This window comes from Perna viridis, chromosome 9 (assembly GCF_037379345.1).
Source record: "Perna viridis isolate PV_CMFRI_1.1 ecotype Kerala chromosome 9, ASM3737934v1, whole genome shotgun sequence".
NCBI lineage: Eukaryota > Metazoa > Mollusca > Bivalvia > Mytilida > Mytilidae > Perna > Perna viridis.
Genome location: NC_142453.1, coordinates 43,833,853 through 43,859,624, shown reverse-complemented (window position 1 = coordinate 43,859,624; position 25,772 = coordinate 43,833,853). Strand labels below are relative to the sequence as shown.

General features: G+C 31.9%; 1 protein-coding gene across 1 annotated transcript in view; it reads right to left on the bottom strand.

The window, feature by feature from the left end:
• The window catches only part of LOC148608652 (equilibrative nucleobase transporter 1-like), a 110,431-nt gene extending 84,992 nt beyond the window's left edge, over window positions 1-25,439 (bottom strand). Inside the window, exon 1 of the mRNA XM_088546054.1 lies at window positions 24,909-25,439. Coding sequence (XP_088402180.1) covers window positions 24,909-25,107 — 199 coding nt within the window. The 5' untranslated portion in view covers window positions 25,108-25,439. The remainder of the gene's footprint in view (window positions 1-24,908) is intronic.
• Between the last annotated feature and the right edge of the window lie 333 nt (window positions 25,440-25,772).

Below are 25,772 nucleotides of genomic sequence, written 5' to 3'. Positions count from 1 at the left end.
CGATTCGGATAGGATGCTGAGTATGCAAGATACGTTGTGTACACAGGCAAACTTATTTTTCACACGAATTTCACATAAATTTCACCTGAATGGAGCAAATACACTAAGTGACAGAGTTCACGTGAAATTCGGGTGAATGGAGCCTTCACGTGAAATTCACACAAAATGTTCACATGAACTTCGTGTTTAGTGAATTACACATGAAAATCATGTTAATTTCATGTGATTTTCACATGAATTTCACGTGAAGCTCGATTAACATGAATTTCATGTGAAAAATATTTGCCTGTGTAGACTACAGTTGAAGATGTCGTTTCTTGAGAGGTCAACACATATCTTGAATACACTGCACGACCTTGACTTGTAATTTTTTAAGTGACAATCTTAATAAAAACTCAGAAAAAGGTGATTTATGCATATCAAAAACCGACCTAATTCACTATTAAATCTAATTCAGAAACAGTTGTAAACCTCATGCATGTAACAAGTCTTCAGTTGTTTTACTTTTGTGATAACGAAAATATAAATAGTACATTTAATTTGAAATTTGCAAGAATTATTGTTCTTTATTTGACTTGGTTGAATTAATGGGGAGATGAATGAATGATTTCCTCAAAAATACAGATCTAAATATACAGGACAAAATGTTTCTCATGTGTTATTTATGTTTAAGACCACAATGAAAAAACATTTGTTTTCAATTAAAATATAGATATATAATATTCTCTCATCAACACAAGTGTTTTGGAGATTATTTAAAACATCAAAGACATATATTTTTATTTGAGTTTTAGAAAAATATGCAGTTCATGAGTTTAATCGGCAAAAAAATATATTTCGAAAGTCCGTCCTACACGTATGTTTCCGTATGTTTTAAAACATATGTAGCAATTTTTCATTTGTACAGAAAGGACTATCGTAAGGTGAAAACATATATGTAGACCAAAAAAAGGATCGTTTGTTTCGGTGGGTTCTTCTCCACCATATACCTCCTTTGCTATTGGCAGTGTTTCCATATTATATGGATTGGTACTTAATTTATTTGCAGAAACCATATATGCATATAAAGATATGTACATTTTTCAGCAAACAGACAGTTACGTTTATTTTTATAGTTTCCATTTTAAAACCTCGTAGTAAATACTTCATGTAACCTTTTTTATATCTTATACAAGAATAAATATTTGTAATAGTTAATTATTTTTCAATATTCTTTTATTTCAAATGTTATCAACTTTCCATATATTTCCTACCATTCAAAATTCCATATTCAAATAGGAATCCTCATCCATGCATTTATATTATCTTTCTCCTAGTTTTTAGTGGAGTCCGAGTTGCTCATTTGCTTTTGTTACTTTGTATGTATGATTTTAGTTACTCTTTGTTCTTTGTTGTGCATGTCTGTTTTCCATGTCTGGACTTTGTCCCTGGATTACATTCTTTTGATTACCCTATAACCTTGGTGCCCTTGATTACTCTTTGATTACCGCAATAACCTTGGTTCCTTTGATTACTCTTTGATTACCGCTATAATTTTGGTTTCCTTGATTACTCTTCCATCAGTGAAAAGTCGATGTGCTAAGATTGCCATACTTGCATCGGTAGAACGTGACACAAATTCAATCAAGTTCAGACAAAGAAGACAATAGCAATAAATAAATATCGTAACCCAATCTATGTGAAAAAAAAACAGGGAAAAAACGGATCAGGTAAAATGAAATTAACATATAAATTAAATTACTAAGGAAATAGACATATATACTGGGATAAGTGCTGACTAAGTTAGTAAGACTATTTGATATATTTACTGTCATTTAAGAGAACATTAGTAAAGCAGGGAAATTAAGAGGGAACACTTGTGAGACAACATTTTGGAATAAATTAAGAATTCAAGCATCTTTACACCTTTAACATAAAGTACTTGCATTGAACTACAAGTTCTACATGATCACAAACAATAAAAAATGTCTTCAACTTGTATAAAGTTCGGTACTATCCTTCAGTTGATGGAATTTCACATTAAAGTTAACAATCATTTCTTTTAATCAAACTTTCTTCTTTTTTTTTTTTTTTTTTTTTTTTTTGCATGGAGTCAGATTACACAAAAAATCAAAAATAAAAACAGGTAAGTGCTTTCCCATCTAATTAATTTATATATGGGACATACATGAAGTAATATGAATGGTGCTAGTTATGTTGCTGCTCATTAGTGTATCTATTTGAGATATAAGATAACAAATGTTACACTTGTCGTTTGTAATGGTACGTGTTATAATTGTTGCCACCAAAAGCCTTGCTGCAACGACCGGAAAAAAATCAGTTCAAGTCTATTTCAATTGGCTTTAAATTGCATTGTAGGTCATATAGTCAGCCCCTGAACACTTTGTTTATTTTTCTTTTTTGTGTCCTTTGATTTGTCATAAACGCTAAAATGTTGTATCATCATCAAACTTTATTGGGGTTTAGTTGAGGACATCCATATCCCACAGCAGGATTAATTATTTCTAGTTTCATCAATTGACTGAGATAATACTTCATCACTACTATTGCTCCTATTCTACTGAGATTATCACGTTATACTTAAACCACTTCTCCTTTTTCCACTGAGATAATCACAATATCATCACAACTATTTCTACTTTATTACTGAGATTATCCTTTTATCATTAAAGCTATTTCTACTTTATTACTGAGATTATCTCTTTATCATTAAAGCTATTTCTACTTTATTACTGAGATTATCTCTATATCATTAAAGCTATTTCTACTTTATTACTGAGATTATCTCTTTATCATTAAAGCTATTTCTACTTTATTACTGAGATTATCTCTTTATCATTAAAGCTATTTCTACTTTATTACTGAGATTATGGCTATATCGTAACAACCAATTCTACCTTTTAGCTGAGATTATCACTATATTTTCTCATCAATTTCTCCTTCTCTTAGGGAGAGTCATTATATTTTCTCATCAATTTCTCCTTTTCCTAGGGAGAATTATTATATTTTTTCATCAATTTCTCCTTTTCTTAGTGAGAGTCCTTATATCTTCTCATAAATTTCTCTTTTTCTTGGAGATTATAATTATACCATCACTACCATTTCTCCTTTTAAACTGTGCTTTTCGTTATATAGTAATAATAATTTTACTTTTTCTACTGGTATTATCACTATATTATTCGTTATAAAAGTTATACTGGAATAACAGAAGAAAATGCGCGTTATTCGTTTCTTATTATTATTTTTTCACCGAAAGCTGTGTTGAGAAGACCTGACAAACTTCAGTTTACTTATAAGCGTTGATTGTAAGATACAAATTTTAAATACACTTGTATTGTTCAAATCAACTCTATTACCCTATTTTATTCCGCTTTCTATTGCGTCTGTTCTTTATTATACCAAATGCTATACAGTATATAGGTCAATTGACACAACAGAGGTAATCTAGCAGACATAAAATATTAAATACATTAATGTAAATTAATCATGTATATAAGAATGCAATATAATGAAGGTAGTTTAGTAACAGTAATACACAAGTAACAAGTAAACTCTTTTGAAGGAAAGTAACTCCGAATTTTAAAAGTTCCAAAATTTACTACTGGCACTTTCTTAATTAAAGAGCTGCAGTAATTTTTTCCCCAAAAATAAGGTTTAATATGCACCTTTTTTAAATCTAGATAAAAAAGGACATACAAGTATGAAATTCTACGTTTCCACGAACCGTGTAGAAGTCGCCTCCCGTTTCATAATTAGTCTTTTGAGAAACATATCGTCAATGGAACTGCTGCTTATAATTAAACGAGGCAGCGTATAGAACCTGGATGTCAAATTTCATCGAAATCGTGTAGAAGTCTTAATCGTGGCATCTTTAAAAAAAAATAGATATTAATTTTCATCGAAATCGGACAAATTTGAATTTTCGACCGCGTTGGCGGCCATTTTGAAATTGGCGGCTGAGACGCACGCGATTTTTTTCGTGATTTTGTTTGAAGTATAGAGCTTAATGTATACACCACACTTCGTCAAATTCTGATCAGCAGTTTTCGAGATATATGATGTTCCAATTTCCGGTGTAAAAAATCGGTACGTCCAGCTCGGCACCCATTTTTTTCAAAATTTGGAAATTTTGTTTTGAAGTTTTGCATCCTTCGAAGAGTAGCTGTGACTTTCTGAAAAGTTTCATCTCAATAGGACCGGCCTCTTTTGAGAAAAAGGGCGAACACTTTCAACAATTTTTATGACAGGTGAATTAAATTAAGAAGAAGAAGAAGAACAACAACAACAACAACAACAAGAAACACAGTAAAAACAACATCGTGGTCGGCGACTTAATAAAATGGAATTCCTCTTTGTATTGTATGTCAAACAGTGAACCTCTTCACACTTTGTTATTTTATAATATTGACCATTTCTATTTTAATATAAGTAACCTGATACCTTTTGTCCCTTGTTTTGACTTGAGAAGTTGAAAGATCCATTTTTTCTTATATTTTTAAAAAGCTTATAATATATTTTAATTTTCTTTTCACTAACATGTTTGTTTTTTTACAATTCAGTTTATAAATGTCTAAAAATCGTGTGTTTCTGGAAGTCCCTGTCCCTACCAATAAACCTCATAAGCCTGAACTATTCCTGCCAATGTACCTCATCGTCCTGCCAATGTATCTCATCGTGCCATTTATGTAATAAATGAAAGAATAGCACCTGATTTATCCAGTTTTCATACTTACTTGTTCTGACGATAGTAAAATGCGATAAAGAAAAGTTCTGTTCATAATCTATATTCATAATGGTTTGTGTTCTGTTTCCGAGAAGTACAACCTATGAAAACACATTTCATTGTTCTTAATTAAATACACATTACAACCATCGCACTTTGATTCAATCATTGTTTGAAGAGAACGAATCATGGTAATTGAATCAAAGGGAATAGAAACCCTTTTCAACATGTGGGGTATATTGATAGTCTCTACATAATACAAGAAGAATCTGAAGTTCATTTTCCTATATCGTACTTAATTACTTAATTAGAGAATATAATTCCTCTAAATCTATGGTTACAGGGGGCAGACATTATGATGTAAATGTGGCACTTTACCTGATGTAGTATTAAGTAAACAACCCTAAATCTGTGAATAATGTACAGTTTGACACAAGTAGAAAATCATGAAAGTGGTTGTGAAAATGTATTCTACTTGTGAGTGAAGTTTACATTTCTGTTCAATGGAATATACACAAGATAATAATGGAACAAAAAGAACATATATTTATTTTTTTTAATTTAAGTCATTGACAGTGCTGATGCATTATATATTTTTTTCTATACTTCACTCAATCATGCAAAACATATATATACTTGTTTCTCTTAATTTTTTAATTTCAATTGAATTGAAAACAAAACCAAAAGTTCTTTTAAAAAAGATTTTGAAAGACTTTTTGTACAAATTAATGAAGTTAACATTCTTGAATTTGAAATTTCATTCAATGCAAACAAAGAGAAAATTAAACTCTTTTATTATTTATCTTCTTTTTTTCTCATTTTGTCTTGTTATAAACATGTTATAAAAGTGTAATATTATTTACATCAAAGACCTGCTGTGGTGTCTCAAATTATGATATTAAATTTTAATTTGTTTTACACCTAATGTTGATTTAAAAAAACAATTTCAAGATTTGATATTTTTTTATTATACAATTGTTTTGAATTATATTTTCTACTTCACACATATTTTGTTTCTTGTCTGACCACATGATAAGATAAAGTATTACTTGATCAGATTAGTGCCACAAATACGTTATAGGCATGATGCATGCTGGGGAAAAATGTCAGCCTCCTGTGTTAGTGTTTATCAGTTAATTAAGGCTAATTAGTGAGGCTTCGATATTAAAGAAACACATTTGTTTGCATGTTTACATAGATACTATTAAATTAGAGTAAAACTCTTTTGGGGTTCATATTCTCTTTAAATATAAATAAGTAAATGATCAGAAAACTCTGTTATTTATTTGGTTTAGATTTTGTAAACATTTTCCTATCAAAGAACCGTTAAAAATCGTGCAGTAATCTGTTTTCCATGTCTGGTCTTTGTCCCTGGATTACATTCTTTTGATTACCGTTATAACCTTGGTTCCCTTGATTACTCTTTACAATATTAGGATTTTTCCAACAATTCTCAGGAAATGTTTTTTTCTATCCAAAGAAAAATACTTGCCAGATAGAATGTCATAGAATTCGTCTCCGATATCTCTCGCGTTGCAAAGTTAACAGAGTCCTTGGAACACCCGGCCACCTTCTCGCCTCGATTGGCAATGGGTGCCTACCGCATCTAAATTTGCATGGAGTAAATAACAAATTATGTGGTAAAAATTCTAGATATTTTTCAAATTGAACTTTTTTGTATGTTTTATAACAAAGACATTTTGGCGAGATAAACACAATTGAGTGAACTGCTCTTTAAGAATCTGTTCAATATATTTTGAAACACCTTTGTCTCCATATTGCATATTGCATGTTTTTTTTTTATAAATGATAGCCACTTGTTGTCAAACCACAGTTATTATAGTTAATAACAGTAACTTGCACAACAAACTAGATATGTATCTTTCCCTACTATAAGGCTACCCCAATAATATACCAATCGAGCCTTTGCGGTTTGGAACTTTGTTGACTGACACAACTAAATTACCCTCGAGTATCTCTTTTGTATATAGAAGCGTTTTCCAATTGAATGTAATACATCCACTGGCTGATAATATAATTCTATCGTGAGAAAATCCGATCAAATACATGAAAGATGTCTAAATCATATTGTATAGGTAACAAATTCTCAGATTTCAAATATACATTTGTATAACCAGAGTTATATTTCTAAATATTAATCAAAATGATGTTGAACATTAAATTTCTTGAAGGAACGGGATATGAAACTTAAGTTATGCAATACAAAATGCAAATAATTTATATTGCAAATTTCGATATCCTGTCCACGTACTTCAAGGTGTAACCTCTCGTCAGCAGCATTGGAGTCAAACATAAAGAAATATCTCAATGTAAAACTTTAGTAGTAGTCTTTGTGAGAATCATGCAAATTCTGTAATATTTGATACACCCCAAAAAGGCTCCACACTTTTACTATGTTTTTATTATGTTGCTTTATTGGTTTATATGATGAAATGTATAATTATTCATTTGCTCTTAGGAAATAATCAATATGTCAATTTCTGTTTACTATTACATTTTAAACCAAATATCAAAAATAAACGTACAAAGGCTTTCCAACCATTTTGCATGAATCTAAGCTGAAGTGCTACTTAATTGTGTACAACATGTGCTCAGTACCACAAATACCGAAATAAGAAGCCAAACCCAGAGGTTATACCGTATTCAATACAGGGATTGAAGTCACAGAGTGGAAAGTTTTGGAATACAGGCATTATATAATGTTAAGTAATGCAGTGCTGATGCTAGATTTTACATCTGTCTTTAGGCAAGAAGATCGTTCCTTAAAAATAACCAATTATCTTACACTGGCAGGACATTTTATCCTATTTAACTAATTCCTAATAACGCTGCATGTTCTCCCTATGAGATATGCATTCTGTTTTAATAATATAGTTACCATCAAGGTGAAAAAAGTATGAATTTGTTATTTATCCTTTAGAAAAAACTTCAATATCCATATGTCTTTATGCATGTGGTGTATACTTTTTTGCGTCAAATCTCGTTGCAGATTTAGCAACACTGAAGTTACAAACGATTGAAAATACTTGAATGAAAAGCGATTTCGGGGGCACAAAATCAGACTAAAAACAATATCGAGGATACAAAACCAGACTAAAACCAATATCGGGATTAGGAGGGGGCATTAAATAAGACTTCAAACAATATCGGGGCAAAAAATCAGACATAAACAATATCGGGGACATACAATCATACCACACTAAAAACAATATGCGGCACAAAATAAAACTTAAAACAATATGGGGAGGGGTACAACATTAGAATGAAAAACAATATCGGGGCACAAAATCAGCCAAAAAAACAATTGGGGGGGGGCATAATCAGACTAAAACCAATATAGGGGATACAAAATCAGACTTAAAAAATGGTATAAAGGGCACAAAAGTAGACTAAAAACGAATAGTACAACACAGAAACAGTGGGGTAACAGACCAAACAGTTGGAATCCTACTAAAAGCCTGAGGTGATTCAATTTCTCCGCGGAAAAGTGGGAATAAAAGAAAGCTAAATGTAACTGTTTTTCCTTATGGTTTAAATTTTAATCTATATTGATTACTTGATGTTACTCCCGGTTATGGTGAGATTCGTCTTGCTAATGCTTTAGATATTTTTTGTTACGTCGTGTACTTCTTATTTTCAGTTTTTTATATGATACACTCGGTTCACTATATTGTGTATTTAGATCGTCTATGTTTCTTTTTTCGTCTAAACAGGACGTGACATTTTAAGTGCAACACGACTGGGGTTCTAAAAAAGCAAAGGACGTTCACCGTACCGCTGCACCTAGTCCGTGGTGCCAGGTTGTAGTGGAGTCCAGGTTGCACATTTGCTTTTACTTCTTTTGTTTCCATAATTGGAATGAACATGTTCAGGCCTTGTACCTGGATCTTGATGTATCTGAATTGTCCAATTATTAACGCTAAGATTTGTTTTGCCAATATGTACGTACATTGTGGTTTTTCAAAGACCTCTACTATCCTCTGCTGGATATACGAGAAATCAAGGGAACCAAGGTTATAGCGGTAATCAAAAGAATGTAATCCAGGGACAAGGACCAGACATGGAAAACAGACATACACAACAAAGAACATAAAGTAACTAAAATCATACATATAAAGTAACAAAAGTAAATGAGCAATTCATATAACCTTAAGTCGAAAATGCATATAATGAATATATCAATTATGTATATAAAATATGAATTAAAGACACTCACAGACAAATGACTGGTAATGTACAGCTATATTATGAATAGGTAAATAGGATATATATAGGGTTACTAACCTTCACTTATATTCTGTATAAAACAAGGAACAGGCAAATATAGTTTTTTGCATACCGGGAATCTTTTGCCTGTACAATCAGGTCTACTTCTAGATAAGTTTCAACAAGTGTATCAAGAAAATGTTTTAAAATAGAAGATTAGTTCCGTGTCCATAGTATACACAACTACCATAGTATTATATAATAATCGTTATTTTTACATGGAAATGATGTTTAAGAGGATAGATCGATTTTCCTTACTTTACTTTTTTCCTTATATATAGCGTGAGAAATTGTCATTATAAATTATTGTAAAATCCAGATGCTATTTCTGTATCGTGAGATTTATTAAATTAAGAAATGTGTTTGCCTTACAATACATCGCGGAGAATTGTTTATTGTGTGAATAGACTGAAAATTAGATGAAATTATTTATAAGCATAGAATGAACGAACACGGGGTCCCTCAGAAGATACAAATTGATATTAGAAATTAATTACACGGGTTTTCAATACAACATGTAGAATAAGGAAAGCTACCGTTGGCACTTTTAATTACTGACAAAACCACATTAACTTCGACTGATATTTTGTATTGAGAAATACCACTTTTTCCCGTTAATGAAAATCTTTATTGGAACTATTCGTTTTCTGAGTTTTCCTTTATTCAGATCTTTTAATTGATTAAAAAAACGGTAACATTATGTTTACATTTATAAATTTATATTTTGAAAGTAATGCCCATCATTGCCTCGCATGTTAGATAGTCATTGATAGTCAAATTTAACAATTACCTGATTTTTACTAACTCTTATATTCTTATATGGTATTAAACAGCAGGTAGCTTGTAAAGACTAGTCTTCTAGTATTTCTGTCTTAAAATCAATAACAACTAAATTATTTTCTACATATAAATCTATTTGTTTCAAATCTACATTAATGATACATTACCTCAGCCTGAAAACAGCGAATAACCACTTCAAATTTAGATGGTTTTATTTTGACAACACTAGATACATGAATTAACCTGGGTTACCCTTTCTTGCAATATGGCGGGCACCGCTGACGTAGCAGGAAATGCTTACCCTTCTGGAGCACCGGCTGTCATCATGGTTTTTTCCTGTTTTGCTTTATTTCTTGTGGGAGTTCATGTTTAACAGTTTTGTGACATTTAATTTCCCTTATCTTCATTTTTATGTGTATTTTTTATATTCGGTTTACCGCATTGAGTAAGTATATCGTCGTTGTATCAGGTTTGTTAGATTTTGACGTACTTGTATCATCAGGCTGCTGTCGCCGTGATATTTTGTGCCGATACGAATATGTTGCGGCTTTTAATTAAGGCCTGCAGTTAATATGGCATGACTCTATAGATAAATCGAACGGGTCATTTCAAATTAGCCAGGCCTTCTTTGTTAAATATGAAACTCTGTAGTAAAACAAAATTAATCACTCTGGGTTCACATTCCATAAGTGTTTATGTAGTTGATAGAATAACTATTACTTCAAAACAGAATATCATATACAGTTACGACCACCGGAGGATTGTTTGTTTGTTTGTTGGGGTTTAACGTCCGAGCAGCAATATTTCAGCTATATTCAGACAATGAACATGAAAATGATGATAAAATGAACATGAAATGCTGATGAAATGAAAAAGGGATGGGACACACGGACAATGGGGTTGACAAATTTTGATTGCCACTGGAAATAGGGAGAGGTGGGTAGGGTCGGGCAATTTGGCCTCCTGTGGCGGAACCCTACGGTTCCTACTCCGGGAGGATACCACAGTAGGGTTCTTTAACGTGCGAGGAACGTGGCATCTTTTCCAACACGGTGCACCACTATGGTTTGCGGTCAGGTTTTCCGTATTATAGCCTGACAACCCCAGCGTGTAACACGCCAGGAGTACCCCATTCAACCACCTGGGGCACACATCCCAGTTACTCTGTGGGCATAGCGCCCTAGCCCCCGGCTAGGGTTCTTAGCACTATTTAGTCGCCTTTTACGACAAGCTTAGCGCTGCTGCAGGCCTATTCCTTTAACTCCCGGATCTGCACGGGGCTTCTCCGGGGAGGTGAATAACCAAAATTGTCAACCCGAACCAGGGTTATTTCCCTGAAGGATTTAGTCCGAAGGGAATAACCTTAGTGAGGTTGACAATTTTGGATATTCACCGAATTAGAGTGCCGTACATATAATTGTTTTATTATACCGAACAAACATAGGACTGACAAAAAATGCAATAATTTTTATAATAATACAGTCGTAATTTGTAAAGATGGGTTATTCACCTGCTCTTGTATTTTTGACGGGTTATTCACCGATGAATAATATGGTTATTCAATGATGGCATGGATTTTGGGGTTATAAGGTCAGCCTCATATCTTGACCTACACTTAGAAATCGATGGTAAAGAAAAACTACTGACCAAACTTTACAACAAACGTGATGACTTTTCATTCAGAATTGTCAACTTTCCTTTTATATGTGGCAACATCCTTTCAGCACCTGCGTATGCAATGTTCTTATCACAACTAGTACGCTTTGCCAGAGCTTGTCGAAACTACGCAGACTTTTTGTATCGCGCTAGAACTCTAACAAATAGGCTTCTAGAACAGGGTTATGTTGCACAAGATTGAAGTCATCATTACAGAATTTTTATGGTCGTGGGTCGTTATGGTGTATCCATCTGCACCATGAAAACTGATTTATTCAACTGGTCATAGTTTTCCTTTCCTCGTTTGTCTACCCCGGACTTGACTTTTTATGAGCAACTTTATGGCGGGTGTTTCTAGAAAAGCAGAGGAGGACACTTACCCTACCGGTGCACCTGGTGCATACTCCCAGTTTTTAGTGGAGTCCGAATTGCTCATTTGCTTTTGTTACTTTGTATGTATGATTTTAGTTATTTTATGTTCTTTGTTGTATATGTCCGTTTTCCGTGTCTGGTCTTTGTTCCTGGATTGCATTCTTTTGATTACCGCTATAACCTTGGTTCCCTTGATTACCCTTTAAACTTTTCTTGCCATTAAATAAAAAAATATACAAAATTGATCTATGTCACGAGATTATATTTTATCCAATAGAATTAATCCTTTTTATGTAAGGTATAATAATCATTATTATTACCTTTAGCAGTCAGAGGTTTCTTATACGTACGTATCTTATGTTGATTTGTTTACCCTTAGGGAAACATACATGTCACAAAATCATATTACAACAGAAACATCACTTGTATTCTTTACTTCTTTTATTGATTTTAACTATAAGCAAAACGTAGTTAAGTTATTAGTTTCGCCATAACGACAAACAAAAATATACATTTGTACTTTATACTTTCCAATCAAAACAGAACATCTTGAAATGTCAAATTGTTATAGAAAAGGAAATAATGACAGAAAACAATAAGAAAATAAGAAAGAAGATTGCTTTTTCATCCTATGAAAAAGAATGTTACATCGTAGTTTTATAAATATTACTATAATCAACTCATTATGTTGCTACCTCTTCTGTGTAGATAACATTATCTCATATTTTCTGTTCTGCTGGTTTATTGCATTTATTAATTAATTTTTGTTTTAAAGGTATTTATGGTTGTGCTGAAAAGCCATACATTTTTTAAATTGAAGAAAACATACAAATGTATATTTGCATATTGTCAAAAGAAATTGAAAAAAAATAAAATCGAAGTGTTAAGCTCCTCTTAAACCGTCCATCCTATATATGAGAATAAGAATTGAATGCTTGTGCATGTAAGAGCTATAATGCAGATACATTGAAACCAACGTGGAAACCTTTTACATAAGTGATCGATTGATTTGTTGAAATTCCATATAAAAATTAAATATCATAGGAGATTTCAGTTCAAACCCAATTTCGATTTAATCATAATTTTCTTCAATCATTATATCAACGAGGCCGAGTTGTCTTTCTTTCTTGTTCTTATGTTATTAATATTTCCTAGTTTATGAAAACAAAACATCGGTACTTACAATCTATATGCCAAATCGAAAGCTCCTTACAAGAAATACCATAGTTATTCTTCCTTTTTTTGTTGCTGAGTGTCGATTGTGTGTTGACAAAGTACTGCAAACTATGATTTTAATTTCTGTGTTGACAAAAATTGTAATTCCTCACAACTATGAAATTACCTAATTATTTTGTAGGAACGATAACCTTCAAAAGAATTTAATTATTTAATTAATTAAATAAGAATGCAGTTAGGTGGTAAAGCATTGTTTCCGTCAAATACCAACAGCCGAAATCCGTCTTGGTAACAATTTCACGGCCGATTTGACGACGTAAACATTGGGAGCTGGGTTTAAATGTCATCGGATTTGAACAATTCACAAGTCATTTTATCCAATTTAAAAATCGGTAGGTGTCAATACAATTGTTAAATAATATTTAAATCAAATTTGAACCCTTTGCTATGTATGTGATGCCGAGTATCGACTAATATCGAAATGGTGCTGTTGTGTTACAAATATCTTCAAACCTGGCATCTTTGAAGTCAATCGTAGCTAGATTACACAGTACAGAATAAATGTTTTCATTTAATCTGATTTTTCGCGCAATAATCACATTGTAATTACCTTTTTATATACAGTTAAACCTGTTGAAACGTACCATCCAATTAAGAGTAAAATCATGGTAACATAAGACAAGTGGCCTTAATATGCAGGTTAGTTATACATACATATTTTAACCGTTCTCTTTTAGGTTACAGACCACCAATTCAACCAATGAGCATTTGGAACGTACGCAAAAATAGTCCTACGCAGAAATTACCCCTGTTCCTCATAGTGCTGTGAAAAAAGTTCTCATCTTATTTAAAAAATTTAAACAGTTTCTGAAAGGAAAAACATTTCTGTACATTTTATAGGTGCATTTTGCTTCTTGTGATGTGAAGCCTAATCTCCATAATGATTTTTAAATATACCCCTATCTTGTGAAAACACTGAGATTTCCCATGCTATTTATAGACACTTCACTTCCGGTGACCAGTACTGCACTGCAAGTCTGCTAACCCCACATGCCATTCTGAGGATTGTGAGCTGACATATGTAGAATCATGCTGATATATAGTCCTCTGCAGGTTAAAGTTAAGGTAAAGTCCAGAGAAGCCATTGAATATTGTGAAATTAGCATAGAAGCCTATGGAAAGTGGAATTAGTGGTTTTTAGCCTTAAGCTTAAGCCATGGCAAAATGAAAAGTTTCTTGAAATAGCTTTAAACTACTTGAAGATCTTGTTAACTTTGCCATGGGAGGAATACACTACAAAAATCCTTCAAAATATGCATTTTTTTAAGTTATAGGTCCAAATTATGGAAAATTGGTCTTTTTGGCTGATTTTTATGTCCTATCTTGTAAAAAGTGTAGAAAATTTAGTAAAAATATCAAATATTAAACTTTGAGGGCTATATTTACCTAAATATGATGGTAATAAGCACTTGAAATCAAGTTTTGTGTAGATTTGAGCAAAAATTAGGTTAGAAATGAGGAAAAACTCACTTTCATTACTGCGGTTAAGGCCATATCAGCATTCCCCTATGGCAACATGGAAAATCCATTATTGAGTACTTTTTTTGCTTTAGGTGCCCTTTACTGGTCATGTTTTAATGTGAAAACACTGTATTTACAAATTTAAAGCCAAATATATCACCTTTTGTGAAAATTTAAAGATTTAGGATTTTTGACATGTGATCAAGAAAAAGGGGGAGGCATGTCAGAAATAAATTTTTAAAAATAGACCAATTTCTCAGAAAATGATTACTTTTAAAACTATTTCTTCATTAATATTGTTAAAAAACAAGTTGTGATTGATATTTTTTATTTGAAAAGTCAGAAAAAGTTCTTTGCAAATATTTAATGCATTTAAGTATGGTAGAATATTGTCACTTTTTTGCTCGCACAACTTGGTTACCCTATATTTAAAAATCAAATATTTAAAAAAGTGCTTGTCACATTTCACTGAAACTTTGCAAATGCATTCAGTATGTGTGTAGGAAGATACCTGTATAGTTATTTATTTTTTCTAAGACAAATAGTGACTCTTTAGGTTACAGACCACCAATTCAACCAATGAGCATTTGGAACGTACGCAAAAATAGTCCTACGCAGAAATTACCCCTGTTCCTCATAGTGCTGTGAAAAAAGTTCTCATCTTATTTAAAAAATTTAAACAGTTTCTGAAAGGAAAAACATTTCTGTACATTTTATAGGTGCATTTTGCTTCTTGTGAAGTGAAGCCTAATCTCCATAATGATTTTTAAATATACCCCTATCTTGTGAAAACACTGAGATTTCCCATGCTATTTATAGACACTTCACTTCCGGTGACCAGTACTGCACTGCAAGTCTGCTAACCCCACATGCCATTCTGAGGATTGTGAGCTGACATATGTAGAATCATGCTGATATGTAGTCCTCTGCAGGTTAAAGTTAAGGTAAAGTCCAGAGAAGCCATTGAATATTGTGAAATTAGCATAGAAGCCTATGGAAAGTGGAATTAGTGGATTTTAGCCTTTAACATGTTATTGACAGGTACAGCTTAATACAAGTGGTCGCTTAGACAAGTTTGACAGTAATCGTAATTAATCTGTATGGTATCTTCTATTGACGGGGTCTTCTTAATTATAAGAGAAAGAGTAATCAAGGGAATGAAGGTTCGAGTGGAGTTTAAAGAATACATTCCAAGAGTAAAGACAGGACAGCGAAAAAAACAAACAAAACAAAGAACATGAAATAACCAAAATGACACGTACAAAGAAACAAAAGTAAATGAACAACCCGTACTGCACTAAAAACTGAGAATTTCACGATAAAACAACTTCTCTTATAATTTCTGTCAGAGTACAAATGATTAGATGGGATTAAATAATGCATCAGAAATAAATACGTGTATCAGAAATCACATGAAAAACAGAAACAAAAATAAAAATGTTTAAAAAAAAAGGGAATAATCTCAGTCAGCTTCTTGTTAATTAGCAATGTGGGTTCGCAAAAAGCCTTGGAAGCATCCTTTAAGCCCATTGTAAGTTTAACAAGAATTAGTTGCATATCTGATTTACGACAATCTACAGGCGACAAAAGCGCTCTATATGCTTTTCTTGCGATATAAGATAATTTAATTAATGTATTTACATCATAAAATGTCACGACGAAAATGTTAAGGAAGTAATAGGAATCGGATTATAATTTTGAAACTGGTCGAGTTATTGAAACAAGAAGGAGGTTTTTTGAAAATAATTGAATAAAAGCAAATATTTTTTTTACGTAATAATAAAATGTAATTATGTAAATGCATTTTTATATCAAATGCTCTGATGTCAAAAAGTAGGTCGAATTAAACAATTAAATCCAGCAACAGATTCATGTATTCAGACAGGCTAAAAAAATAAAAATATATCTACATAATAATTCATATGGAGTTAAAGAGGAAAACTGAACATAGACGTATGTACTAAATATTCGTTAATACCTATTTGGACTTAAAATGAAGCAAGAGCGAAATAATTACGATCAACGTACGTGATACATCTAAGATATTCGTCTGTCGTACCATATGTCAAGTGAAATACAATAACAAGCATCCACTAACATTGGGCAAAAATTTATTTTTCGTCTAGGCAAAAAAGTTTATTTTCCCTTATCCTTAAACTAACTTGGTACTCTGACGTCATTACCGTCGATCGGTCGGCAGTTTGCATTTTTTATTAGCATTCAGATTGTAATTGTACACAAAAAGCCATTCAGATATCATTGCTATATTGTATATTGTACTACTAAGCATTCAGATACGTAATTACATATTTATTGACATAGAATAAAATATAGCAATGACACCTAAATGTTTATTAATTATATTGGATCCCCCTTTTTTTTTCTTCTTTTTTTTTTTTGGTTTTATATGCAAAACCTTTGATTTTAGTTTGTCTTGTTTAAGTTACATAATGTATGCTTTTTTTTTTTTTTTTTTTTTTTTTTTTTTTTTCTTTTTTTTTTTTTTTTTTTTTTGGTTGTCTGAAGCTCCTTAGACCTTGTGATTGTATATGAATACCAAATCGAAATAAAGTTTTCTTACCTTATTGTAAGTTTCATATTTGTTTGGTTAGTTGTATACTTGTTTAGGTACATATGCATAAATAATCCAGCAGGATAATGAAGTGAGAATATCTAATTCGGAATGGCAGTATCAAACGACTAGAAGTCATGATGCCGTATTGGCCCTGCTATAATCCATATTGGCCCTCACTTTTTATATTGGCCCCGTACAGATGGCCAGTTTGAATTCAAACAATTGGTCAGTTTTTGACATATTTTAACGTATTTTGGGTAGTTGTTTAATAATACAATAGAAAAGAGAACAAATATGGTGAAACGCAACAAGTGCACCATCGTATAACCCCTATAAAAAATAAGTATTCGGTTTCTATGTAAAATCAAGACACTAAATTATCAATAACCTTATTATTGTAAATTTCGGTGTGTTGTTCACATGTTGGAAGGAATAACCTTATAATCCATACTTATGATGCTAAAGATTCACACTAAACAATTCTATACAGGAAGTAAACAAGCATTCAAATAGAATTTCATTTTTTATCAAAAATCATTCAGAAGTCTTTATTTAATTATCATTCGGATGAAACAGTTATGTATTCAACGTTTTAAAATGAATTGATATTGTTACAAATTAAAATTTAAAAAAAAAACTAGCATTCTCTACAATGGTATAACTATTGCATATTGCGCGTCCGTCTCGCGTTACTAATGTCTATTTTAATCCGGCATAATATTGCCATTTATTGCTTTTATAGTAAATCATTTATAATGGTCTTCTTATTTCCTCTGTATCTGATAAACAGAAATAGATAGATGGTATGAATATTATGTAATGATTTAATAATAAAACATTGATTATTATTTTATGAAATAAAAAGGAAATAAAATGTATAACAATTAAAATTTAAAATTAAATTGCTAGTGGTAGGGATTATGGTAAACAATATTAAGCCTTGTCAATGATTTATATGTCGTACCCTCCGGCGCATGCTCAATGTTTTTAATTTATAAAAAGTAGTCAAAAATGTTAAAGTTATGATTAATGTTATATTTCAATAGTTATTTCCATGGACACGTTGTTTTACTATATTTTTAAAAGTCTTCGTCTCTATGAAATATATAATCTAGAGGCAGAAGTGACTTCCGGTTCATTGGCGCTGTCATTTAAAGTTCTAAACACGGAAATTCTCTATTCAGTGTAAGCTCTAACCAACATCTAGAGTATCACAGATAGCATTTATTTTCTATCCAGTGTTAACACAATAAAATTTCATAATTCTTCCTTTTGGTTAGATGGCTTGAACCAGTAGCAGGTGGTTTTTTCTGAATTCTATTATTGTCTGGATAATAAACATTATCTTTGCACTGGTAAATAAAAAGTCTAAATGTTAATCCGTTATGACGACAATATATACATACAAAAGTAAGCACTTCGCCAGTCTCCATCAGACAGCGCCTGAAATCATTGCATATAAAGTTTATTAAATACGGGTCAAGCCGCGTGAAGCTTCATAATAAATAACAGGTCAAAGCAGTAAAAATGACATACGGTAGAAAGATCAAAGCCAGGGAAATTGAGACAGCTAATAAAAAAAACAAGCAAAGAAGCCACAGAAAACTACAAATGTTTAAAATCATATACGTTTCTACTTTTTGATTTTTTTGTTTTTTTGTTTTTTTGTTTTGTTTTGTTTTGTTTTTTTTTTTTTAACTTTTTGTCTTTTTGTAATTTGCTGTCGTTTTTTTATTTATTTCTTTCCAACACGTGTCAATATGTTTGATACTGCAAGGAAACTCTGCAAAGAAATAGAAATATTGCAAATATTTATTTTAGATTAAAATCTACTCCTGAAATAGATGTAAATTGAATCAGTTGTTTTTACACTTCAAAGTCGTATTTATGTTTTATTTGACAGGTCTGTTACACGTTTGACACTTCAAAGTCGTATTTTATGTTTTATTTGACAGGTCTGATGCAAGTTTGACACTTCAAAGTCGTAAGATGTAGAGATATAGAACGTGGCCAATATAATACAATAATGCTACAGTTTATTTTTTGCGACAATTTTTTTTAAAGAGAAGTATAAGGAACCTGAACAATATTCTTGAACAAATGTGTTTTACCTCACCTCACATTCTAATAGTTAGTACAAAAAAACGACTTTGCCTGTTATTGTGTGTACAATGCCGAGTTTGTTTGTTTGATCTTTTACTTAAAATGAAAGTTAAAATAGCTGTTCGATAAGTACAAATCCGTGAGGTCCACATAACATAGCTTGATCACCAAGAAATATGAATATCTATGGATGAAGGATAATAACAAAATTACCGAACTAATCAAATCTAGGCAATAGTCAAAAAGAATAGTCGAAAAGGAGAGTCCGTATAACAAATGGCAGAGTCAGGGTAAAACTATAAAGTTGAAAATAATCGCAAAGGCTCTGACTTGGTACATGCACTTCTAACATGAAAGGTGAGGTAAACCAGGTTTTATATTGCGCTATACCTCCCGCTTACATTACGGCTCATTATCTTTGGTATATTTCAAAACATATGGACAGCATGAAACCAAAGATTTATTTCAAGATGAAATACTAGTAATACACAAGTACAAACGACAAAAAATATAATTTGTACACATTGTGAAAATCCATCATCTTTAATATGTTTGTCAGAAACATTATATTTAGGCAGCTACGAAATGGTACAACGTTCTATTCAACAGCTTAATATCGACGTTAGGACGATAGATGCATATGGTTATATATATATATATAAACAGAAGTTAATTTTATCAACTTTCGCACTGATTGACAATAAGAGTAAGAATAATTGATCACTGGTAACATTATCCCAAAGTTCCATATTAAAATATTATTAAATTTACTTTTAGCAATAATAATACGGTTTTTTGTATATTGATTTTAAATGAAAGAAGTGGGTGACGGTCGGACGGACATTTTCATACCGGACTACATCTTGCATACTGCTGAATTAAGCACACATTGATGATTAACATGATCTTACTTTTGATTTAATTGTAAAATATTGTTTAATCTAATATAAATAATAAACCAATTTTGTAAATGTAATATGCAAAGTCCGTATTATCGGACATGATGGATTGGGAATGATACATGGGAAATGAGCATGGCGATTTAGATCGGAATTAGATAATGTTGCTGTTAGAGTGTAAAAGTTCACCCTTAAAAAAACTGTAGTTGATACATGAACCGAGATGGAAACCATCTCAAGGTCTTCATTGCAGCAATTATGTATAAGTCTAATTTTCGTCCAAACGATAAAATTAGGCTTGCTTATTCATATGATCTGCATAGTATCAAGTGATGACTTGACAAAATAGGTAGCGCAAAGCTATTTTTTTAATGTACCGCGATGTTACCCAGTCCAATGTTATTTCTTTTACATTTTTCACATTTTTGCCAAAGCTTTGAATATATCCATAACAGGTATTATTTACACCTTTTAAAGACTATTAAGTTACAGAGATGATTTAAATAGTCTTCCTCCAGTTATCTCGCTTACTAAGAGCCTGCACTGACATTTGTTTGACAGAAGTAAGGAGCATATATTGCATAAAACCTCCTAAAGACGGCAACAAATACTAAAGCATCAGCAGTGGGATGATTCACATACGTCAAAATCCAGAAACATAGAATAAACGTGAACACACGAAAAGAGACGATCTATAAACACAATGTAGCGGAGTCCATATAAATATGGAAGACGTCACATACAAAACTAAAGCACAAGCAATATGATTCCACAATAGTGGGATATTGGTTAATTGCAAAGATTATATAGAATGTCTGGTATCAAAGTTATAAAATGACATTGATGTATTTTTAGCTATCACTTGGGTACTGCAACTGAAATTTGGTTAAATTTCAACTGACAATATCTCCGCATTAGATACGTTTTAATTCTATTCAAAATAATAGAATGACAATAATTACACATAATTTATATCAAATCTTTTATCATTAATTTGGTTGTTCATCGATCGTGAGTTCTTATCATATAATTTCACAAAGTTAAGAAATCATGGAACAGGAAACATCATGCTTAAGTGGGTGGTGAAATTCAATGTCTAGTCATTGTAGTCAATGTCTAGTCAATGTAGTCAATATCTAGTCATTGTAGTCAATATTTAGTCAATGTAGTCAATATCTAGTCATTGTAGTCAATATCTAGTCATTATAGTCAATATCTAGTCATTGTAGTCAATATCTAGTCAATGTAGTCAATATCTAGTCATTGTAGTCAAGAATCCCTGTAGAAATTTCATTTAAATATCGAACTATTGAAGTAGTCATGTAGATATAGAAGACAAACACACTGACTATCTTTGTCCATAGCCTTATAGTTGTATGATCAGTTGCTACAAAAAGATCATTTTCACCCCCAACAAAATCGTTCTGTTTATCAAATTAGTTTAATTTGTCACAAATTATATTTGACTTCAAGAAAAGTAAATCTTATCTTAATCATTATTCAATTATAACACCCAACGCATAAATATATTCTATGATACACGTCTGCAAACTTGGCTTTCTTCTTTCTTCTAATTGCTTATTATTATTACCTCTATATTGGCTAATATCATAATATCAAACTGAATCAGTTGTTTAATACAGCGCATGTATATTCGTCGTAATGAGTTGTTTTTTTCCCTTGTTGGCTTTTATCTATTATATGTCGTCCTATCACGCCATAATTAGATCGTTTGACTCTTTACTATGATTTTATGATATTTCACTAACGTACAATAAAAAATCATTGCATATGATAACTTGATAATATTTAATAATACGTCATTGTTAGTATAGAAAATTTAATTACAACCTCTCTAGTGAATGTGAATTTCACATTAACTTTATTCACGACAGCGAGATGGAGTTTGAAGGTTATTTAAAGCAAGTATGTTTAAACATGTACAGTCCATACTCTCTATAAATATGTACAGTCCATACTTCCTTTAAAGATGTACAGTTCATACTTCCTTTAAAATGTTCACTCCATGCTTCCTTTAAACATGTACAGTCCATACTCCCTTTAAACAATTATCCCGCATGGCATGTACACGGAAGGTAAATATATAAGCCTAGAGAATTCACACGGTAGGTAAATATATAAGCCTAGAGAATTCACACGGTAGGTAAATATATATACCAAGCCCACACAATTCATACTACAGTTAGATAAAAATAATATTGTCACAAGAATCATACCCAAATTTAGATTTGTCACACAAGTCATACCCAAATTTAGATACAGCAATTGTCACAGAAAGATAAAATGATGACCACACGATTCATACCCACGGTTAGACTAAATAACTGCTACAGAGTTTTACCAAGTGTCATCAAAATTTGTATTTTCTTTCAAATTTAAGAGCGAAAAATCTGTTTTGATCATCCCACTGCCTGAAATTGTTTTGATGAATTAAACATTTGCGTAAGGGCAATCTCTTAGACACAGTAAATCGCTCCGAAGAATTAACTTTTTTTTAAAAAATTCTTAGTGCTTTAAATGATGTGCTTTAAAGCTTCATAATTGTCTTACAGCATGCAAACATTATAGACATACTTCAGTGGGTATGGAATTGCTTAAAGGTACTAGACTGTCTGAACCTTATATAGATTTTATAAATCATATTATTTAATTGCCAATATTTCCACCTCTGTTGAATACAACATATTAATGAATTGCAACTCCTGTCGATTACTTCTAAGGCTGTTATCTATGTTCCATTTATTACAGCTTTTGTAATGAACATCCCTTCGATGTTATCGCTTTGTTATAGTTATTGTCTAATCCTTATACAGACAGTAATTGTTAATGATGATTGAAGGTCAACATAAAACATATGATGTCAATTTCCGACTGAGAAATAGTGTCTAGTATGATTTGTCTGGATAAAATAGTTTCAATGTTAAATAAAAAAAAACATAATGTATTGGTGTTTCTTTGTATGTACTTTTGTCTTCGTGTTTGCAGGTTGAACATTTTGTATTTTGGTATTGTTGAAATGTGTTTGGTATGTTTGCCTCATTTGTTTTCGTGGTCCCGGTTATAGGTTACAGACCACCAATTCAACCAATGAGCATTTGGAACGTAGGCAAAAATATTCCTACGCAGAAATTACCCCTGTTCCTCATAGTGCTGTGAAAAAAGTTCTCATCTTATTTAAAAAATTGAAACAGTTTCTGAAAGGAAAAACATTGCTGTACATTTTATAGGTGCATTTTGCTTCTTGTGATGTGAAGCCTAATCTCCATAATGATTTTTAAATATACCCCTGTCTTGTGAAAACACTGGGATTTCCCATGCTATTTATAGACCCTTCACTTCCGGTGACCAGTACTGCACTGCAAGTCTGCTAACCCCACATGCCATTCTGAGGATTGTGAGCTGACATATGTAGAATCATGCTGATATACAGTCCTCTGCAGGTTAAAGTTAAGGTAAAGTCCAGAGAAGCCATTGAATATTGTGAAATTAGCATAGAAGCCTATGGAAAGTGGAATTAGTGGTTTTTAGCCTATAGCATGCACACATAAGGGAAAATAACCCTAAATTACAGAGATTATAATTTGCGTATTTTATTTTCGTGTCTCGATCTCTACCACGTAATTAACGAAAATTAAACCACTGTAAAATACAGTAAGCAAGTATATGGTACTAGAAAAAGGGACAGTATTTGTACACAGTGTATGCTTACCGCGAATTAATGTAAGGTAACGCCAATGACCGAATGAAATAATCAGCCAATCTAAAACGTGTCAAGAAATCAGATCATATACATATAACGGGGAAATCTAAACTTTAAGGAACGTTACAAATATTTGTAGTTTGTAATTAGTTCTCACTGAAACAACTCACGAAGCCTATTTAATCAAACGATTTTATTCTAAACGACATACCACCGCAGATTGAAAGTTTATTACTGGAAAATCTTGGCATATTCCAATAGATCCTGAAACTTTGTCTCTTCACGAGAGTGCAACGCCTTATACATCTAGGTTGTGGAATTTCTATGTTATGTTATATGATTAACGTGTTAAATGTTTTTTTTAAATGAAGGTAATTAATGATTCAAGATACGGTTGGGCAAATGATGGGGGTCTGCATCTGTAAGTGCTCTAAAATTGTTACTTAAAGTAAAGGAAACGTTTACAGAACGAATGAACCTAATCTCCTGCTCAGAGTGTATATTCGCTATTTCAAAGCTTTACACTTCTGTGACATCCAATGCTAAATCCTGCATTTTATGCAGAATAGTACAGTTCGCCAAACACAGCTCTGCTGATTTGTAATGAGTAATACTAGTGCTCATGCCATGTGATTTTTTTCTAATCCTTTAAAGCAGTACCTTTAAGATGGCGGAGTGATACGTATCAAATACGTTGTAAGGAAGCGATAAAATGCCCGCGGAGGAGATTGGAATGAACTAACAAGGACCTAAAAATCAACTTCCACAAAAACATTTACAAAAATAAAATCCTATGAACAATAGGTCGAAAGAGCAGAAAGCATGGTCCTTTTGTTCAATTTTTAATCATGTATTTCATGTTATTCTTTTAAATAAAAACATTTCCGGACATTGAACAGGAAGTCATTACAACCATCCATGTGTATTAAAGCAGTAATACTGACACCCAGGTCTGTGGCATTTATATTTATCAAGTTTATATGCATGTTTTTAAAGTGAGATTTAAGGAAAACAAATGTGCACCGTGACAGATAAAAACTATAACTTTGTATTTTTCATTTAAACATATGCCACAACAGAATACATTGGACCTACCTTGTGTCTGATGTTTACTTAACCGATCCCTTGTCCGTTTACAGCTATCCAACTTAATACCACGGGACACTCTGGCAACATCAGAGGTAGATTGTTTCTGTTCCTCTTCCAAACATTTATGCACTAAGGAATCTATTGCCTCAAATGATCGCTCTTCTATCGTTATATCTTTTTGAACTTCCAATGCCGCCATTCGCATTTTAATACATTTTAAAGTTTTATGAATATTTCATGACATTTGAATCAAACCGTAGTATCAATATCTGCCTACAAGTACAAGTATACCTCAAATGATGTCTATATTAACAGAGGAATTACAGTAAGTATATTATATCCCATTTAACTCACTTCCAGTGCATCTGAAAAATGGTAAAAATATGTCATCTACAAAGTCTCAATTATAAATGTTCTGGCGTAGATTAATTCTTGTTTCGCTGTGGCGTCCTATTAATTCAAGTCTATGTGGAAAGCTACAATAACTTCCGGTTGTTTATAGAAATAATTACAACAGTCATTAGTTGGAACGACAGAAAAATGGATTCCACGATTTAATAAAAGTACAAAAATGTTTGGTAAAGCCTACCTCTTCTTTCAAACAACTTTTCAGCGGATTGATTGAAGTGCAGCATTGTAATTTGCTAAAGAATTACTTATAGAGATGAAATACCAAAGCTCTCGTTTAGTTGGAATAAGTGCAAAACTTTATGGTGAGCTATTTCTAAAACTTCCCGCAATTTGTTATCAAATATTTTACATATCAGTATAGGTTTTAGAAGAACTATCATGTGCACAATATAGCAACCATATGAAGTATTTCTTTACATTTAGCATTGTGCTGTAACAGATATGATTCACATATATGTA